The sequence below is a fragment of the Triplophysa rosa genome, linkage group LG14, assembly GCF_024868665.1.
Source record: "Triplophysa rosa linkage group LG14, Trosa_1v2, whole genome shotgun sequence".
Classification (NCBI taxonomy): Eukaryota; Metazoa; Chordata; class Actinopteri; order Cypriniformes; family Nemacheilidae; genus Triplophysa; species Triplophysa rosa.
The window spans coordinates 11818315-11836799 of NC_079903.1; the positions used below are offsets into that span (position 1 = coordinate 11818315).

The window sequence follows — 18485 nt, forward strand, 5'->3', positions numbered from 1 at the left end:
CGATATGCAGCCCGTCAGTCACCTGAGAGAGACTGACTGCCTTCCCGCGTATATCTGCGCCAAGCCCCGCCCCCTTCTGCCTACAGGTGTGACTGACGAGCGCACCACAATTTCTTCAATTCAGCGCATGCAAAACTTTTTAAATTGTTACAGATTATTATTATTTAATGACATATTTTATTGGTTTTTGTATTGTACCATTTTGTACTTTGGTTTTGTTTATCCACCTAATTGTCTAGTTTAAACTTTGCGTGTCTCAAGTCTGTTGCAGCATATATTGTGATGTGACATGTCGGTCTGTGATATTAGGCGGCTAATAAGTACAGGATAAAGCATACACGGACCCTGAGCAAAGCTAATTCTCATTCTCAGTCGATCCGACTGGCCGGTTGCCATAGAAACACATCAGAAGTTCATGCATTAGGGCCGCTCAATTATTGGGTACTGGGGACGGTTGCATAAACTGCTTAGACTAGTCTTACAAGTTAGTCATCTCATTTTTTTTCTTAAAGAACGGACATAACTTCTTTAAGTCAGTTACATAAAAAGGTAGATTGGGCTAATTGAAATCTGAAAAGACTGATTAGTCCTGACTAATTGCTAGTCAGTGAGACTGGTTGTTAAGACACAGTCTTAACTTAGCGGCTATGTTTATGCAACTCTGCATCGAGCTCGAGTCTTTGATAGTCTTTTCTCAGTTTATTGTCTAACTTGAACTACAGGTACGTGCCTGGCACAAAGGAAAAAATAGTCTTATAAAAATAGAGCTCTACAAATATTGTACAAATGAGCTGCATTTTCTTGACAATGTAGCAATGTAAATATACATTTTATGGTATAGCAGAGTAAAAAACACTTTTGAAAATATGTTTTAGTTTTAGCATACTGAGTGGAAACAAAAGAGGGAGATGGCACAACCTGCACATCCCTATGCCAAAAATGCTCTTTAGTGCGGTCAATGCTATAAGCTGCTGCAGCAGTCAGGTTCTTTTGGTTTCGCCTAGAGAATAAATTGATATAAAATTAATTTATCCATATCCATCTATTTAGACTACTATAGATTAAGCCAAGATTTCTCACCATGAAGCCAACCATTAGCTACATGCATCTTGAGCATTTATCAACACTACTATTTAGCATTGCTTGATGACCACTAGAAAAGTAATTTGGTCAAAGCCACTTGTACATTACAGGTTACTTGCACGCTGAAGACTGGAAGTGCTTTCTTATGCCCAAGCAAAAATGACTACATAGAGTCCTAATTATATAATGCACTGCATTTGTGTTATTTAAGGTGTTCTTTAAAGCCTACATCATGATCTTGAAATAAAGATGCCATTATGAATTCCAACATACCCTTTGTGTCTTCTACAGAAATGCTTTCAAAGAGTTATCACAGGTGTTTTTCTATTTGAAAAGGGAATATCTTGGTTCAAAAAATAAATGAGATGATAATAAAGTTAGATTTGTAGATTTAACACAGCACTCACAGATTAAACTATGTTTTTCCTGCCACCTAGTGGCGGCATATACTAATTTCACCCCATTCCAGTTGCTGGAATAAAGAACTCAGTCATTAGAATGATTGGAAAATGAGTCTGTTTGCTATCAGTGCTGTTCATATGGAGATATTTCTTACATGCTTGAGTTGGGATAAGATTATCTATTTCAATCTGAACAAACAATAAATAGTTTTAAATCCCTTTACACTATAAGACAAAAAAACACAGAATTACTGACCTTTAACCAACTCTGTAGAACAATCTGCTGATATAAAACTATAGCTGCTGGTGGTATTACACAACTATAAAACCAAAACATTTTAAATCTAGAGGTCTTGACCCAGCGGAGCTCATGTACACTAAGATATATGGAGTATGTGAGCACTGAATAGCAAAGGACTCAGAGATTAAAATAACATCCACACAGTCATCTCTTGCACACTTTATACTATATACTCACTGTATACAGGAAAGGCCATTGCTTTTGATGGGTGTTTGTCAAGACAATAAGTTGTAAATAGGGATGCACCAATACCATTTTTTAAAGACCGAGTACGAGTACAGATATTTTTTCTGGTACTTGCCGATATCGATACCTATAACCGATGTCTGTATAATGTACAATAATGTTAATAAACCAGTATCTTACTGGTACATTTTCTTTTTTTCTTTTGTTTTTAGGTCTACTTAAATTTAAGTACTATTTTTTAATCAAGTTCTATTTTTTAAGATAAGTAGCACAATTTTACTAGCACATTTACTTCAGTTTACTAAAGTAAACAATATACTCTGTGGTCAAATTATAAAAAATCTAAGGGGGGTGGTGTGGTAAAATGTGAGTGTATTATAACTTGTTCAAGTGAAACGGACATTTATTTTGACGGGACGCCGCATAGAGCGTTTGTTTAAGTTAACGGGACTTTTATTTTGACGGATCGCCGCAAATAGTGTTTATGTGTTCGTGTCCTCGTGCAGTGAAACGCTGGCGCTGAAATCTCCACAAGCACAATGCGTTTAGTACACGCAACCGCACCACTCTTTCACACACGGTAACGCAAAACAAGCAGAATACATATTTAAACAGTATCTGAATATTTCGTTAACTGTTACGTTAGCTGTTCAGCGCTAATTTCTTGTTAGGAAATGCCTGGATTCCTGGATTCCGTCCGCGTTTTCCGCATTGCGGAAATCATAGGGCTCTATGTATGTTACGTGAGGTATCGGTCTTTGGTATCGGTGTGTCATTACGAGTACATGAGCTTGGTAGGTATTGGTGCATCCCTAGTTGTAAAGGGGTTAAAAGACTCGAAATATGTTTAGCAGATCTATTTCTGTATAAAGATTTAGCAACTGAACTAATATCATAAGCAACTCAAAATATAATTTCAATTTAGTACATAATATAAAATATATAAATATAAAGTACAGTATAACCTATATTAATGTTAAACATTTGGAATCACTATTAAATCATTGATTTTTAAAAAGCAAACTTATTACTAATGTTATACATAATCGATCAAATATATAAAAGTAAAAAAAACGTTAGAACTTTAGCCATCCTCACGAGAATCACTCGGACTCTATTTGGGGTCATATTTTATATTTCTATTATTTGTCTCTCAAATGGTGAATCGAAGTAATAAAAAAACGTTCGCATGTCTTATTCCGTTCCCTATAAGTTCGCCTGTTTTAAAGTTATCCCACTCTCCCATTTCAGAGTTCTCACATTCACTGAAATTCACTAAAATTACAGATAGACTACCATGGATATTTGCGAGACATACCCATAGATCCCCTTGAGCAGGGTTTTTCAAAACAGGGGGCCTCCAGAATATTGCAAGGGGTGCCCAGAAAATTTCAGGAAAACAAATACAAATCAAACATTATTATTGTTACATTTCTAAGTGGTCATCTATGCATAGTTTCCAGAATTGTTTATATGTGTATATTTCTAAGCAAGTTTTTCTCACCATAGTTCCTTTTTTCGCACTCCAAGTGAAAGTGTAGCCAACGATTTAAGTTCAGAAATAATATTAATAATATTAGTCTTTATAACATCATATTTACTAAAACAGTTTAAATGTTTGTTTACACATGAAATTATAGATAGCATAAAATATGTGTATTTTAGTAAGGGGACCCTGACAAATGTTAAATCTTATGCTGCCTTCACGTGCTCTCGGAATTATCGGAAATACGAGTTTCCGGAGAAAAAATTGCACATGAACGCCCTCTGATGTCGCGTTTCCCACTGGGAAGTTGGGAAATAATTTTGATACCCGAGTTCCCGAGATGGGCGGGCCTTACACAATTAACATGGCGAATGGGAGAAGTATTTCTGCTGGGTCATATGATTTATTCGTTTTTCCGCAACAGCTTCATTGCCTTGACTTGTCGTTAAATTAGTACATATTTACATATATGAATAACCATCTGAAGCATACTGCATGTTTATACACGTATTTATACTGACTTCATCAGGCTCCGAAAATTCTTCAAAAAAGAGCACAAAAAATTGCCTTTTCAGCTGCCATAGTTCAACTCTTGCGTCATCACAACAGGGTGTTCAACCGCACCACCACGCAGCCCTGGGGCCCGTTTCAATAAGGAGGTTCAACCAACACCGAGTTAAAATGTGAACGCTGAGTTGTTTAACACCGAGATGCGAAACTTTTTAGTTTCAGAACAGCTAATTTGAGTTAGTTCTATTAACTCTGGGCAGACTTACCTTGAGTTAAGCGCTTGCACTGCAACTACGACAAGCCATTATCAATGGAGCTCCGAAATTACGATTCACCATGACAACGGCACCAAAAAAAGCAACATGGCGGCAGAAAGCGCTTGAGAGCGAGAAACACTTTTCCGCTCTGCATACAGTGGATTTACAAATGTGCTTTAATATGTAAATGACTTAGTTGAAAGTTGAAATTGAAAAAAAGATAAATGTACCAATAAACAAACAAATTAATCAGTAAATGAATTAATAAATGAATGAAACAACAGAAATAAATCAGAAATAAAAAAAAATCTTATGTTCTAACTCCTCATGATACTCTAGTGAGATGTCTAATATGTCATGGTGAATATAGGACACTTGTTAGTGTGTCAGACTCTCATGTCAAAATCAGACTGTTCATCGGTTTGAACCCTGCTCGGAGCAGTTTTGGGTAGGAATGGCTGCATGTCTAAATTAATTGTTTATTATCTTTATCACTTCATTTCTGCATTTGCATGTATTTATTAATTTCTCTGTTCATGCACTTTATTAAGTCATTTCTTATCCTCCATAGAAAACTACCATTTGTGCTCTGATGTAATACACGGCCACGATGGCTAATGTTATTGTTGTAAGGATGGATCAGATATATTTTGATATATCTAATTCACTGTAAAGAAAAATGGTACAGTTTTAATAAAAAATGCACAGGGAAATGACAAAATTCCACTCGGGTCCTAAATTCCTCTCTTGAAATCAGAGAACATTCCTATGAATAAATGCAGCCTCTTCACATACAGGATCCTCTATAAAAGCACATATGACATTTTAGTCTGAGATGGTCTCTGTGTGATCAAAATGCGTGCCATGAATGACTGTATTAATGAAAGAATGAATGAGGTACACCACTTGCACTTTAAAAAGGGGGAGGAGATCGAAAGAAACTCTGGATTTACCAAAGAAAACCTGCTCCCGACCAGTTCACAGAGTAAGTTACTATGGTTACTGACTCTGAGTATAAGTTATCTCTCATTTAGAAACGGGCTTGAGTTACCCCGCTTTCTCGGGTTTGACATACCTCACATTCTGAAACGGAAAACCAAGAGTCCCTCATTTCAGAGTTAATATACTCAGAGTTTTCACTAAACCTCCTTTCTGAAACGGGCCCCTGGTGTCCTCTATTCTTTCCAATAACAAAGCAGCTGAGCACAACCAGCTCGGAATCATCATAAATGGAAATTATCAAATTTCCGAGAGCACCTGAAGGCAGCATTATATAGGGGTCCTTGGCATCATTTATGCTGCGTCTAAATACCCCCACTTGTGGTCTTGGACACTTGAGAGCGCGTTGACCATGCAATCAAACAGGAAAATTGATTAAACACTGTGTAAAACACTTAGAACTTTCCTGTTTGATGTCATGGTGATTTTAAGGTTATATCTTCTTTATTTATTCTATGTTTGGCAATCATGTGTTTTGTTTTTTGGGTACAGCTGCTTTGATACAATACAAATAAAGCATTATGAAAATTAATTTTACTTGACTATATAATTAGATATTACATATAATATAAAACTGCTTTTTATCACATAATTAGAAACACCACATTAATTACCATTACATGTTTGCACTTGCTAAGTGTGTCCCCATCGGGTTAGAAATACTACATGCTCACTTGGGATCTTCACGCCCACTAGAACACCAAAAACAGGAAATACGTCATGAAAGTAGTCAAGTGGTCAAGTGCAAGGACCCCAAGTGGGGGGTTTTGGACGAAGCCTAACCCTGCGCTCCAACTGGGATATATCGCCCTCCGAAGGGCCCTTCGGAGTGACAGCAATCATGGCCGCCATACTGAAGGGTCGTTCCAAACCGAAGTGCTCATAACTGGCCACTTCAAAGGGCCCTTCAGAATGAAGGATTTCGAAGGGTACAACTTATGTTCACTTCGGGCTCCCATGATTCTTTGCGCAGATTCTTTGCGTGGTGATGCCGCCTCCTTATAACAAATGGCAGTTGTGGCCTAATGGTTAGAGAATCGGACTCATGACCAGAAGGTTGCCGGTTCGATTCCCAGGGCCGGCGGGTAACAACTGAGGTGCCCTTGAGCAAGGCACCTTACCCCTACTTGCTCCCCGGGCGCTGCAGTGATAGCTGCCCACTGCTCCGGGTGTATGTGTGTTCACTACTCTCTGGATGGGTTAAATGCAGAGGTCACATTTCGTTGCCTTGTACTTGTACATGTGCAATGACAATAAATTGAATCTAAATCTAAAAATCTAAATCTTATGGGTGCAGGATGATGACGCAGAAGGGCACTTCAAGAAACAGTTGTTTGGTCCCCTACACCCTTTAACCCTTCAAAGCTCTCACTCTGGAGGGTAAAGCAGTCAAAGTTTAGGGATTAGGGATGAGCCCTTCGAAATGGAACGCAGGGTTAGTTTGGTCCTGTCCCAAATGGCGCACTCCGGTCTTGTGGACCTCCTCCAAGTCCACACTTGGTGACGTCAAGAAGTGCAGACCTATAGGGCACGAGTCCACAAGGGTACATGGGAGTGCTTTTTGGGACAGACTTGAGGACATCATGCCGGAAAGAGCAAGCGGTGATTTCTAATCACTCTCGCGGTACTTTGTTGTCATTCGCTGATCAGTCCGCGCAGCGCCACGTGAAGTCGACAACTTGTTGTCCCATTGTTGTTATTTGGGACTTGAGCTGCCGGTTTTTATTGTTCTGTATTTCATATGTTGATATACCACCCGAGCATTATGCAATAGATACTTATGTTTGTAATGCATTCATTTGTCATGACGTCATGAATGTAATTTGTATATTTATTAATTTGTTTACACTATATTTAATGTGCATAATATGTTCTTAATATGCATATATGTTGTTATTTAATATTTCTCTATAATACAGAAGCTGTGTTGTTAAGCTTTACAGAGCCCAGAGACAACTAGATATGTAGTAGATAGAACTACAACAAAACATGGCTTATTACCTTAAGAAAATGCACTGCATTAAAATATTTTATTCTCGAATAGCTGGCTTAATATAAAATAAATAAGCAATAATACGAATAAGAAACTAATTAATACATTTATTTTTAATTTTATCAAAACATATATTTAAAAATGTATTCGTCATGTTTACGTATATGACATCCACGACACTCCTCCCATCCGTTCTGTGATTGGGCGCTCGAGGATTCCTGGGTAGGGGACTTCAGTGGAGTCTGCATCATTGCAGGCTTCGCCAAAGACCGCACCGAGGGCAAAAAGGAGGCGCTCAGCATAGTCCAGGCGAATTGCGCTTTCGTTCTGCGTTTTGGGGTAAAACGAAGCTCGAAAACGTTGAGAGACGGTATAGTGTTTTCGAACAATCCAACACCCCTTTGTTTCTGGAGGCGGGGTTTACATGACGTATGCAAATAAAATGACGCGTTATTTCCCACAGGCCAGGCCAGGCGGCTCTACATAACACACCCACCTATTACGTAATGGCCATGGACCAATGGTGGCTCGAAGGTGTTTACCCGCCAACACGAACTTCCCGGAGAGTTCTGTTTGGTTTGCTGCAGCGAACTAGTGAAACGAATTGTGGTTTGGACCAGATTTTGTTCGAAATCAGGTCACAGACAGTCGTTTTTCGATTTCGAATGTAGTATGCTGAGCCCTTTATGAGCGCTAAAAAGACAAATGGGACACTCTACCGACTCGCAGACTTGGCGAGCACGCGCAATTTAAGTCCACGAGACCTCAAGTCCACATGAAGTGTGCGCCATTTGGGACAGGGCCTTTGAAAACCCCTACCATAGAGTCACTTACCGGGAATGTCGTCATGTTTTCGTCAAAGCTCTCCAGTCGCCGGTGGATGAGCGCAAGCGTACACTACCCCGATCTTTTTTCCCTTTATTAGGCCTACTATTCAATAAAAAAAGAGCGCAAGTGTACATTTATACGTTTTACGTTTCATTTTTTAAAAGCGGTGATTATCGTTTGTAAATATATTTCATTCGAAAAATAACATATATGGAAGTAGAATCCTGACAACTTTGAAGTAATAAATTTAGAACTATTAGAGTAGATTTAAAAGGCAATGCTTTTGTTTGTTTCTTTAAGCTTTACACTTCGTAATGCACATTTTATATAGCGCACGATTTTGCCAGTAGCAATTTAAATAGCGCGAGCAAGCTACACTGGAAACAGATTTACTCCTTTAACAGTGCTTTCAATGCAATATTAATTGTGACCCTGGATCACAAAACCAGTCTTAAGTAGCACGGGAACATTTTTAGTAAAAGCCCAAAAAACATTGTATGGGTCAAAATGCTAGATTTTTCTTTTATGCCAAAAAACATTAGGATATTAAGTATCCTAATGTTCCATGAGGATATTTTGTCAATTTCAAACCGTAAATATATAAAAATGTTACTTTTGTGAGTGGGTGGCCTGCTACAGTGCCTCTGATTAACAACTTCAAAGGCAATTTTCTCAATATTTTGATTTTTTTGCGCTCTCAGATTCCAGAGTTTTAAACGGTTGTATCTCAGCCAGATATTGTCCTATCCTAACAACCCATACATCCATAGAGAGCCTAATTATTCAGATTTCAGATGATGTAAAAATCTCAATTTCGAAAAATTGACCCATAAAGACTGGTTTTGTTGTCCAGGGTCACAATTGTTAAATACCATGGTAAAGTCGTTGTGTCAGTTGAGCACATCCCTTCCGATTAAACATCTGTTCGATGTAGGCTAAACCACATGAGCTCCATGTATTAAATAAATCAATAAGTCAGCTGATAGCAGGGGACAATAGTTAATTACCTTCTGGCCATTCAGACTCAACATAACCCACAACGAACCTCAGCTGTGAAAACCATCTCATCATGCTTGGGGACAACAGATAGGAGGTAGTAATTTATGATGCATTCAGAAATAAATTCCTTGTTTCTTTTCTTACTAAGAATTTATAGCAGTCTTTTAGGGGTACGGATTTAAATTTTGTTCCTATACATTAGGTCCTCAATAAAGAAGTGAACAGTTGGTAAGTATGCTTTTATAGATCCTTTACTAATATCTGTTAAACATGTTCTCTGGGGAATATCTGTTCAGATGAGAGAGAGAGAGAGAGAAGAGAGAGAGAGAGAGAGAGAAACTGGAGCTCCAGTGGCAAAAGCTTGAACAGATACATTACATTTGTGTCACCTCTGCTCTTAAAACAAGATAAGTTCATTTTTTATGCCAGCCATATCTTTAGTACCTTGGAATTGTTTGAATGGACGTATTGTGATGTATTCGTTGCATTGGACACCACTGGATGTTTAAGACGAGAAGAGCAAAAAAGTTTCTGCAGAGTGGAAGTAAGATGCTGCTCCATCTTGTCAGAGCTCTCCTTCAGCTAAATGTATACTCACATCCTAAAGGCATGGGCATAACATCCACCATCATCACTTCTGACAGTGCCAAGACTATATCACACCTGGATTTTGAGAAAGCCATTGACTTCAGTGGTGAGTAAATATTTTTATTTATTCAATATTTTAGGGCACGCTCCTGATTTAAAATGAGTCTGAATGTGAAAGTAAATCGGGACAGATCATTTGTGATTAGAGATGTTTATAATAATATAATGTAACTGCTACATTAATGTCATCCCTTAGGCTATTAGTTTATTGACATGATGCTGTCTTTTTATCAAAAAAGATAATACCTACTGTATGTTGCTGTTTGTCCCACTTGGTATCTACCTCTGTCATAAAGTATTTGTCATTTAAAAGTACAGACATTTATGTTGTTTGTATGACATCCAAACTACAGTCTATCAGATATCTTACTTATTCACTCTCACATTGAAACTCATTCATTGATGTGCTTTACTGTACTGTACTGTACTGTACTTTAATGCAGTAATGTAAATGTTTTAATATAAATAAAAAAGTGTGTTCACATTGGTCTGAAGTGTTTGCAAAACCTATTATCCAAGATTAGTTTTATTTGCCCAGCTTCTAATATGGTTGTAGAGGCCTCCAGGGGCTTCTTTGCTGTTACCATGACAACAGCTGGGAGTGGCCCCAGGGTGGTTGTGAGCAGAATACCTGTAGTTCATTTCCAGAGGGTAAGACCTTGGTGCAACAGAAATCTGACTTATGCTTTATATTAATATCTGTTTCATTGTGTTTAAAGTAGATAAATGTAGAATTATTATTGATGTTAAAGGGATAGTTCACTGAAAAAATAAAACAATTCTGTCATCATAAATTCACCCTCATGTCATTCAAAACCTGTATATGTCTCCTTCTTCTGTAGAGCACGAATTTAGATATTTTTTGAAATATCTCAGTGGTTTTATGTTCACATAATGCAAGTCAATAGGGACCAGTATTGTTTGAGTTATCATCTTTTGTGTTCTGCCACAAAATAGTCATACAGGTTTGGGTTTTTTATTGTAAGGGGTGAATTATCCCTAATACAGCAGGTCCTTGATGCTGATTTTCTGACCGAACTATTCTCGAATCTCCAGTAGATGGCAGTAAATCTATAGCTTTGTGGTTCTTGTCAAACATCAAAGCTGTTACTATAATTTTCTATAGCAAGAACTCAAACTCACTATCCTTATTATGTTTCTACATAGTATGCATAAGCAATGGCAGATGATCCCATGGGTTTGTACCCTTGACAAAACCACATAATTTAGAAGACTAAAAAACAAAGGCATCTGCAGCATTAAAAGTCTTGTTTCCAACTGTGAGGTCATTGTTGTCTAATCGAGGTCACATTTCGCCGTTTTATTGATGTTGCCAAGCAGGTGTATGGCCTGCCCTTTTATATCAACTGACCTTTGGCCCCCATCCCCAAAGTCCTTAATTTATCATCCCTGCACGCTTACACCAACATCCCCGCCCTCACTTCTGTCACTGAACTGTTATACGGGTGTGCCAAACCACAGGAAATCATTACTAAGCTATTGTGTCCCCACATCAAGCATGTCTGCTCGAGCGCACGTCCTGGGAGCAGGTCTTTTGTTGTGAAAAGATCACCCTGCCCTGGAATGACCCGTGCAGTCTGTGCTTCTCTCCCCCACCCCTTTCCTGAATCACAGGGGACTCAGAGTCAGAGCCATATGGCACTGCTACGCCACTAACAGGAACTGTGGACAGGAAAAAACACAAACATGGGCCTATAAGGCCAACTTAGGCCATCAAGAATCCAAATAAGTGTCTCTGGTTTGCAGTGATTGTTGTTTTTTTTAGCTTAGTCGCTGCTGTTGTATGCGCCATGTGTTTACACGACTACATGGAAACATCTCTGCAGGTGCAAAACTACTCAACAGCCATCAGCTACCGTTTTAGAAAGGAGCAGAGATGAGTCAATGTGTATGATCACAGGCTGTTGAAAGAGCAGATGATAACAGAGGTGTTATTTCCTTGACTCGCAGGGTCACGATTGTTTTTAGGTGTTGCGTTTGTCTCCATGTATTTGTAGTTGCTTTGGTAAGAAAGTGTCTTACAATTGTTTTTATGGTTATTGAGAACATCTGCAGTGGTGATGCAGCATAGACATTGATGTGAGCAATTTGCTTTCCAAGTGGGACTTATTTTGTTGCCTACCTGAGCATTCCTTTGATAAAAATAGAATATGGGTCAATTCCTGTTTCTGAAGGGAAATCAACTTTTATTTCACTAAAATATGAGCTGTTTTGTAAAAACTTTGAGGAAAGAAAGAAATGTAGTTCTTGCATCTAAGACATCCAAAGAAAAATCAGTAAAAACCTTTTAGGAGATAAATATTCTTTAGATTGGATGAATGGATGCATTCGGCCCCTGTCAAATTTGTCTGAAATGTACCACAATTTGTTAAGCGTGCAAAATTTCTGTGGCAAAGGAAATTATGACTCGCTTTCTTTTTGATTACACCATAGCAGGATGATCATTTGTTTGTGGCAGCACTGGTCTGGGTATGTCTAAACACATAATTGTCTGTCAACCGCAAATCAATGATAGTTGACATCCTCCTTTGACACGTAGGTGCATGTTAATGACAAACATGTCACCAAGAGTGAGCTTGTTGGGTAACGGCGAAAAGAACGAGAGTAAATTAGCATTTCTCCATCTGTTATTATCGCCAACGAAGGGAGTTATTATTAATTAACTATTTTATTTCAGGATGCAGTGTGATATCCAAGGGAGGCAACTAGATAAAGCATATTGCTCTGACGTTTATTGACAGGGCCGTCGTTACTGATGCGAGCAAAAAGCTATGAATCCGCCGCTGGCTCCTGGAAATTCATGCTTTCAAAATACTTGTTATTGATGCAGCGAGATCTTGATGAGTTTCGTTTGGACCTCTCAGACATTGTTTGCCATTACTCACAGCAATTTCTCAAGCGAGGTGAGGAGAATTTCAATTTGTTGCACAGTTGGTATCCTTTGAGCTCACAACTGTTGTCTGTTCTCTGACTCTCGGCCGTTCCGAGTTTCAAAGAAAGACAAATGTTCGCTTCTCACTTCAATAATGGCAGTCTTTCACAACAGACACAAAGTCAATGCGGCAAAGAAAAAAACTGCACATGGCTCAAGGAAAGCCCTAGAGAAGGGCACCAGTAAATCTTAAGAAGGCCAATCAATGATGGCTCTGATTGTATTGGAAATACAAATATAAACGTCTGCCTAATGGCTTGCTGTAAAATAGAGCCACGTATCTATTCATCAGAAGTGCATGGTTGATAAAAGCTAGCTAGACGGTCTAAGCAATAATCCTGTTTTTACACAACAAACTGCAATTTGTTACAGCGAGGGCCTGTTGATGTGAGAGTCAAAGCTGCATAAAATGTTGTTGTGTAACAAAATATAAATAAAATGCTCATGTAATTTATTTTAGGTCAGCTTGGTGAAGACAGTGTAGAAGTGTAGTGTTTTATAGACCACTTTGCAAATTGTAAACGCTGGTCCAGAAGCAGTTTTTTAATTATTATTTCTATTATTTTAAATCTTACATTTGAATCTTAAAGATATTTGTTCAACATTTTAAATTTTGTTCAAACGTTTGTGTAGTGAAAAAGTTTTTCTGGATCAGCAAATTGTTTACGTCATCCGAAGTGGTCTATAGACGGTTTCAGTGGCAACAACACCAATGTTATGTGGCCCAAACTTAAAAGAAGAATCAATAACTGTTGAGTAGTTTTAATGTAATTTAATACAATGAATATACAATAAAACATGAATATGAATTAATATTAATAAAACATAAAAACATAAATAAATCCGTGTATTATAACCAAACACAGACCGTAAAGAAACTGAAGTGTTTACAACATATTGTGTGGAAAAAACTTTTCATAGCACATAAATAAAAACTAGGCATTGATATAGCGTTTTATAACGGCATTTTATATTTACAAAAACGCATAAGCCTTTGAGGGAAACCATAATAGTAAATACCCATGACATAGATGGCGATATAAAGCTGTCGCTTTAAGATTTGTTAGGTGTGCGCTGTGGTCTGGCGGACTGACTGGTGAAGCTCCAAGCTCTTCATTCTGCTGAACGACACAGTCGAGCATCCTCATACAGTATAAGCCAATGAGCTGAATGGATAAAACAGCCTGTGTGAACTCGGTGCACTGCAGTTTGCGCTCAGCGGATAGAGAGCAAAGTCATCATGCCGTCTCATATAGAGAGATGCGCGCTTTTCACGTTAGACACTACTGACGCGTTATCGTAACGCGACGCTGTGGACTTTTCTAAGAGATCAGCTGAACTGTGATTTGGAGTGTTTTTACTCTTTTGTGATATATGGGTTCGTTTTGTTTGACATGTTCCAAGTGAGAATATGTCTTTGTGATTTTTGCCTTTTGTTTCATATAAGTATGTTGGTGCCATAAAAGTGCACTTGAAGGACAATGGCTCTTGGTGTCGTAGGAACCGTGATACTCATGCTCTCCAACATCTGCGGCTCTACGGGTGAGTTTGAAAGCGCACTCTTTTATTGATCCGCTGGCACGCGAGTTATCGGCTTGATTGAGTTCGTGTGAAAATAGAAAGTTTGCAACGTTAAGTCTGAGTCGCAAACTTTTGCGTTTAATAAGATCACTGTAAATACAGACGGATGGTAGTAAACGGGCTCCTTATATTTATTTTTCTGTGAATTATTAATACTACTTAAGCAATGCAACAAACTGCATGCATATATTTATTAAGCACGAACCATTACTGGAGTCACATTAAAAACGTCTTTGTTGTTCCATAACCGCCTTCCACAGATAGCTGCATGAACAGATGCAAGACAAAGTTTTCCAGTTAAAAAATAATAATCGCTCCTATTTTATGAATGAATAAATGGCTGTTTGCTTTGACTCCTAACTATACAAGACAGCTGTGTTTTGAAATATTTAGTTTGAATGAATGAATATTGTGTTTGATTTCATCATTGGGTAGCTGAGGATACAAAGTACAACAGCATTAAAGGTGGGGTGTCCGATTTCTCTTAGCCGTTGTTGATGTTCCAATCACCAAAACAAACACACCCCTACCCCCATCTTTCGCTTTCGTCAGCGCTTGGCTCGGCTAATGTCCGTTCTGTGCTGCACTGTGCACCTTACTGCGGATTGGCTACAAGGTTGTTTTGGTACTTGGCCCGACTCAGTTGTCTATAGCAGTAGTTCTCAAACGTTTTTGTTGTAAGGCCCCCTTTGTGTAGAGTGCATTGATTTGCGGCCCCCCAAATAAAGACTTATAATCTTAAACTTAAAATTTTAATTAAACCAAGAAAATATTCAGTTAAACAATGCTAAAACATCAATTCTTTTGGTTAGTGGTGTTGTTTTTCTGATGTTTGATTGCACAAAATGTATGATAAATATCTATATTTCTAAAATGCCACAAAATCTGTGGCCCCCCTGGAACCATCTTGGGGCCCCCCAGGAGGCCACGGCCCCCAGTTTGAGAACCACTGGTCTAAAGCGTAATTCGGAAATCGGTTACCCCGCCTTTAAGGCCCATTCAGATTGCTCGCGAATATTCGGTGAAAATGCTCATCGCGATAACGTTCTGGAACAAAAACAATAGATTCTTATGAAGCCTTTCATATAGACCGCGAATATTCGCGTGGCGAAAAAGCGAAGGTTTTTTTTCGTCTAGTGCGACAAATCTTTCCCCATTCGCAAAGCGAAGAAACGGACTGTCCAATAAGAATCGAGCATTTTACATCACGCGCCTAGAGCCACTGAGGGCACGCGGGGGTTATTATTAATACATAAAGAGAAGTATTAGATTGTGTTAGCGTTTTAAAACTGCTTTTCATTTTTTATCTTAGTTTTTTTTAAATGCGCCTTAAAAGGGATAGTTCATCCAATAATAAAAATCCTGTCATCATTAATTCACCCTCATGTTTTTCACAATCTGTATGCCACTCTTTCTTCTGTGAAACAAAAGAAGATATTTTGAGAAATGTCTCTTTGGTTTTGTATCCATTACGTTCAACAGGGGCCAGTTTGGTTACGTTCTTTATTACATTTCATTCTTTACTTCACTGGCACACAAGATACAAAAGAAGATATTTTAAAGTACGTAAATGATGAAATAATTTTTATGAATGTTTAATTTTTGGTGAACTATCCCTTTAAACCTAGGCTAGACTACCCCATTTGTTGTTTTAGGAGTAAGTGTCTATATGCGAGAACCATTTCCATATTCTGCTCTTTTCATCTGCAGTAGGTGTACCATGTTTACATGGCAAGTGAATTGACCCGTGAATGACTGACCTAATATGTTTGGCAGGTGCAAGGAAGAATGCCACTGCTATATCATCAGTCTGCAGGGCTACATGATGTGTCCCCCCGCTGAGACCAGCTTAATGGCCTTCTGCATTAAAGGAGACAGCCGCCGCTGTACCCAGCAAGCTTTAGAAATAGACTTTATAAGTTATGCATCTGTCTCCCCATTGTAGGGGTGCACAGTATGAACATTGGCCAAGCTGAAAGGATGCTTAAAATAGAGCGATGCATATATTAATATGCAGTTGGTTTATCGATTTGACTGTCAGCCGTGGATATGAAAGGCTTTGTGTGATGTGTGGTTTTGAGAACGTTTTGAAGTAAAACATTCAAAGTATAATGTGAAAGCTGATAGATAATACACAAGATAATAACAGGCTACTCTGGTTGCTAAGAGACATCTGTATCTGTTAAGATAGAGTGACAAATTGTTTTTTAAGGTGTTTTGTCATGGCGTAAAAGAAATAGTTAACAGATAATAAATAGACACTGTATAGCCAAATCTATAGTCTATTTAAAGTATGTAAAACTGAAACGATATCGTTGTTGTAAATTACATAATTTCCCTATAGAGCAAGAGTTCATTTGTTTCTTTTCGCTTGCAAATAAGTGATCTTCATTAGTGAATGTGTACGACAAAAAATCCCCCACAGCTGTCATGCAATAGGTCTGAAGCTTTTGATCTGACATAAAAAAGGTGATAAGTTTGCGTTACTTATCGCAGCAGTCACGCAAGGGCATGTCGCCAACTGCGAGAGGTTGAATGGGCTTGACAGATAATGGCATTTCTGAAATAATGACAAATGGCCTCGGATGGATAACCCAGCAGTTATGCGAGCCGTCATGTTTAGCAGTTAACAATACTTTTGTGATTCTGTGAGAGCACTGGGCTTTGCCATAATAACAGTTCTCAAACCAGCATTTATGCAGACAGGTAACATAACAATGTCTCTATAAATTACTGCTTTTTATTTTGTTCACTGATCAGTGATTGGTGAGACAGATTAAGGCTCATATCTGAACATTTTTAAAGGAAAGAGCTTTGAAAACACAACTGGACATGTTCTGTCTGGTCACTGTTTTCGTAACAAATAAGCGTTAACAGCGGTACATTTAAGCCCTAAGGAAGAGGAGGATAAGGCTTGCATGTCTAATATTTGTAAATATTAATTTCTGTAACGCATTATGTAATGGCGTAGCTCGTAGCCATATGCTAAATATAACTCGTTTCAACAGGAAGTGACTTGATTCTCCTGTACCCTCAAAAGAAAATATCATTTTCATCACATGACTTTAGTAACAGCTATTAAAATTGTTTAATAGTGGTCTTATGGTAAATCATAGTATGTTTTAAATATGTTTTTTGTAAAATTTTCTGTCATGGCAAAATATATCACTTTATTACACAGTACTCTAGAATACTTGATTCTGGTTGGCCAATCGTAACATTTCAAGGTCTGATATTCCCAGATAACATCCACTCAAAACTAATAACACATGTATGCTGCAGATCATTTTGCCGTTTAATATTACCGTTTAATATTACACAAAAGTTAAATATAAATGTGTGACATTATATTTACAATTGATTAAACCAAATTGCCTGTTCTGCCATTTGAACGTCGTGTCTTACACTGATCTATATAAATGACTAGATTGTGCCTAGAACGCTAAACCAACAGCAGGAGGTAAATCCACCGGAAGCGATCGTGCCGCCATCTTGGTATGCCCTACTGACAGAGAGCGCCATTTGACTTGCAGTCAAAATGACGATCTAAGAGATATTTTGTTCACATGTGTGTTTAAATTAATTGTTACTTCTGATGTTTTTTCCAATGTTTATGTTTATTTTGGGCAGAATAGCGACGTATAGAAGTCAATGTATAGGAGATGAGTGTGTATTGCACACTGTTGTAATGGCACATGTGTAAATGTTTAGAAACAAAGCTTCTTGACTTAAAGAACATATACAGCCTGTATCTGTATTTAGATTTCAGAATCAGCACATTTGTCATATGTTGAGGTGTCTCGATAGTCTGCTGATCTGTTATGTACGCTACTGTAAGGAAAATGAACGTAACTCACTCTATATCTAACAAGGCAGGAAAATTCCCGACTTTAAATAATTAACCATTTACATCCTTAAGACATTTGCGTTTTAAGAATGTACTGTGAGACTTAGATATAAAAACGGGGACTGGTAAACTACGGTTTTATCATTAATATGTGATAACTCCATATTAATTTAATAGACCTTTTGGGGATTGAGCAATCCAGTCATTTATATAGATCAGTGGTCTTACCTTAAAACCAAAGTAAACAGGTTTTCATTGTGGAAGGTCTGCATTCATTAAAAAAGAGCTCATAAAATCTTTCAACTCAATATTTTTCTTATGAGGTAAGTAGCCGTGTAATTCGCTAGTTGCTCAAGATGGCGCCGGTGAGCTTTTGGGACGCCAGAGTCGGCGGATTTATGGCGTCGCAAAAG

At 38.1% G+C, this 18485-nt stretch overlaps 1 protein-coding gene across 3 annotated transcripts in view; it reads left to right on the forward strand.

Annotated features, from left to right (window-relative positions):
* The first annotated feature begins 13748 nt into the window (after positions 1–13748).
* The window catches only part of LOC130564640 (roundabout homolog 2-like), a 53421-nt gene continuing 48684 nt past the window's right edge, over positions 13749–18485 (forward strand). For all 3 annotated transcript variants that reach the window (XM_057350912.1, XM_057350914.1, XM_057350915.1), the window contains exon 1: positions 13749–14186. In XM_057350912.1, coding sequence (XP_057206895.1) covers positions 14126–14186 — 61 coding nt within the window. In that variant the 5' untranslated portion in view covers positions 13749–14125. The remainder of the gene's footprint in view (positions 14187–18485) is intronic.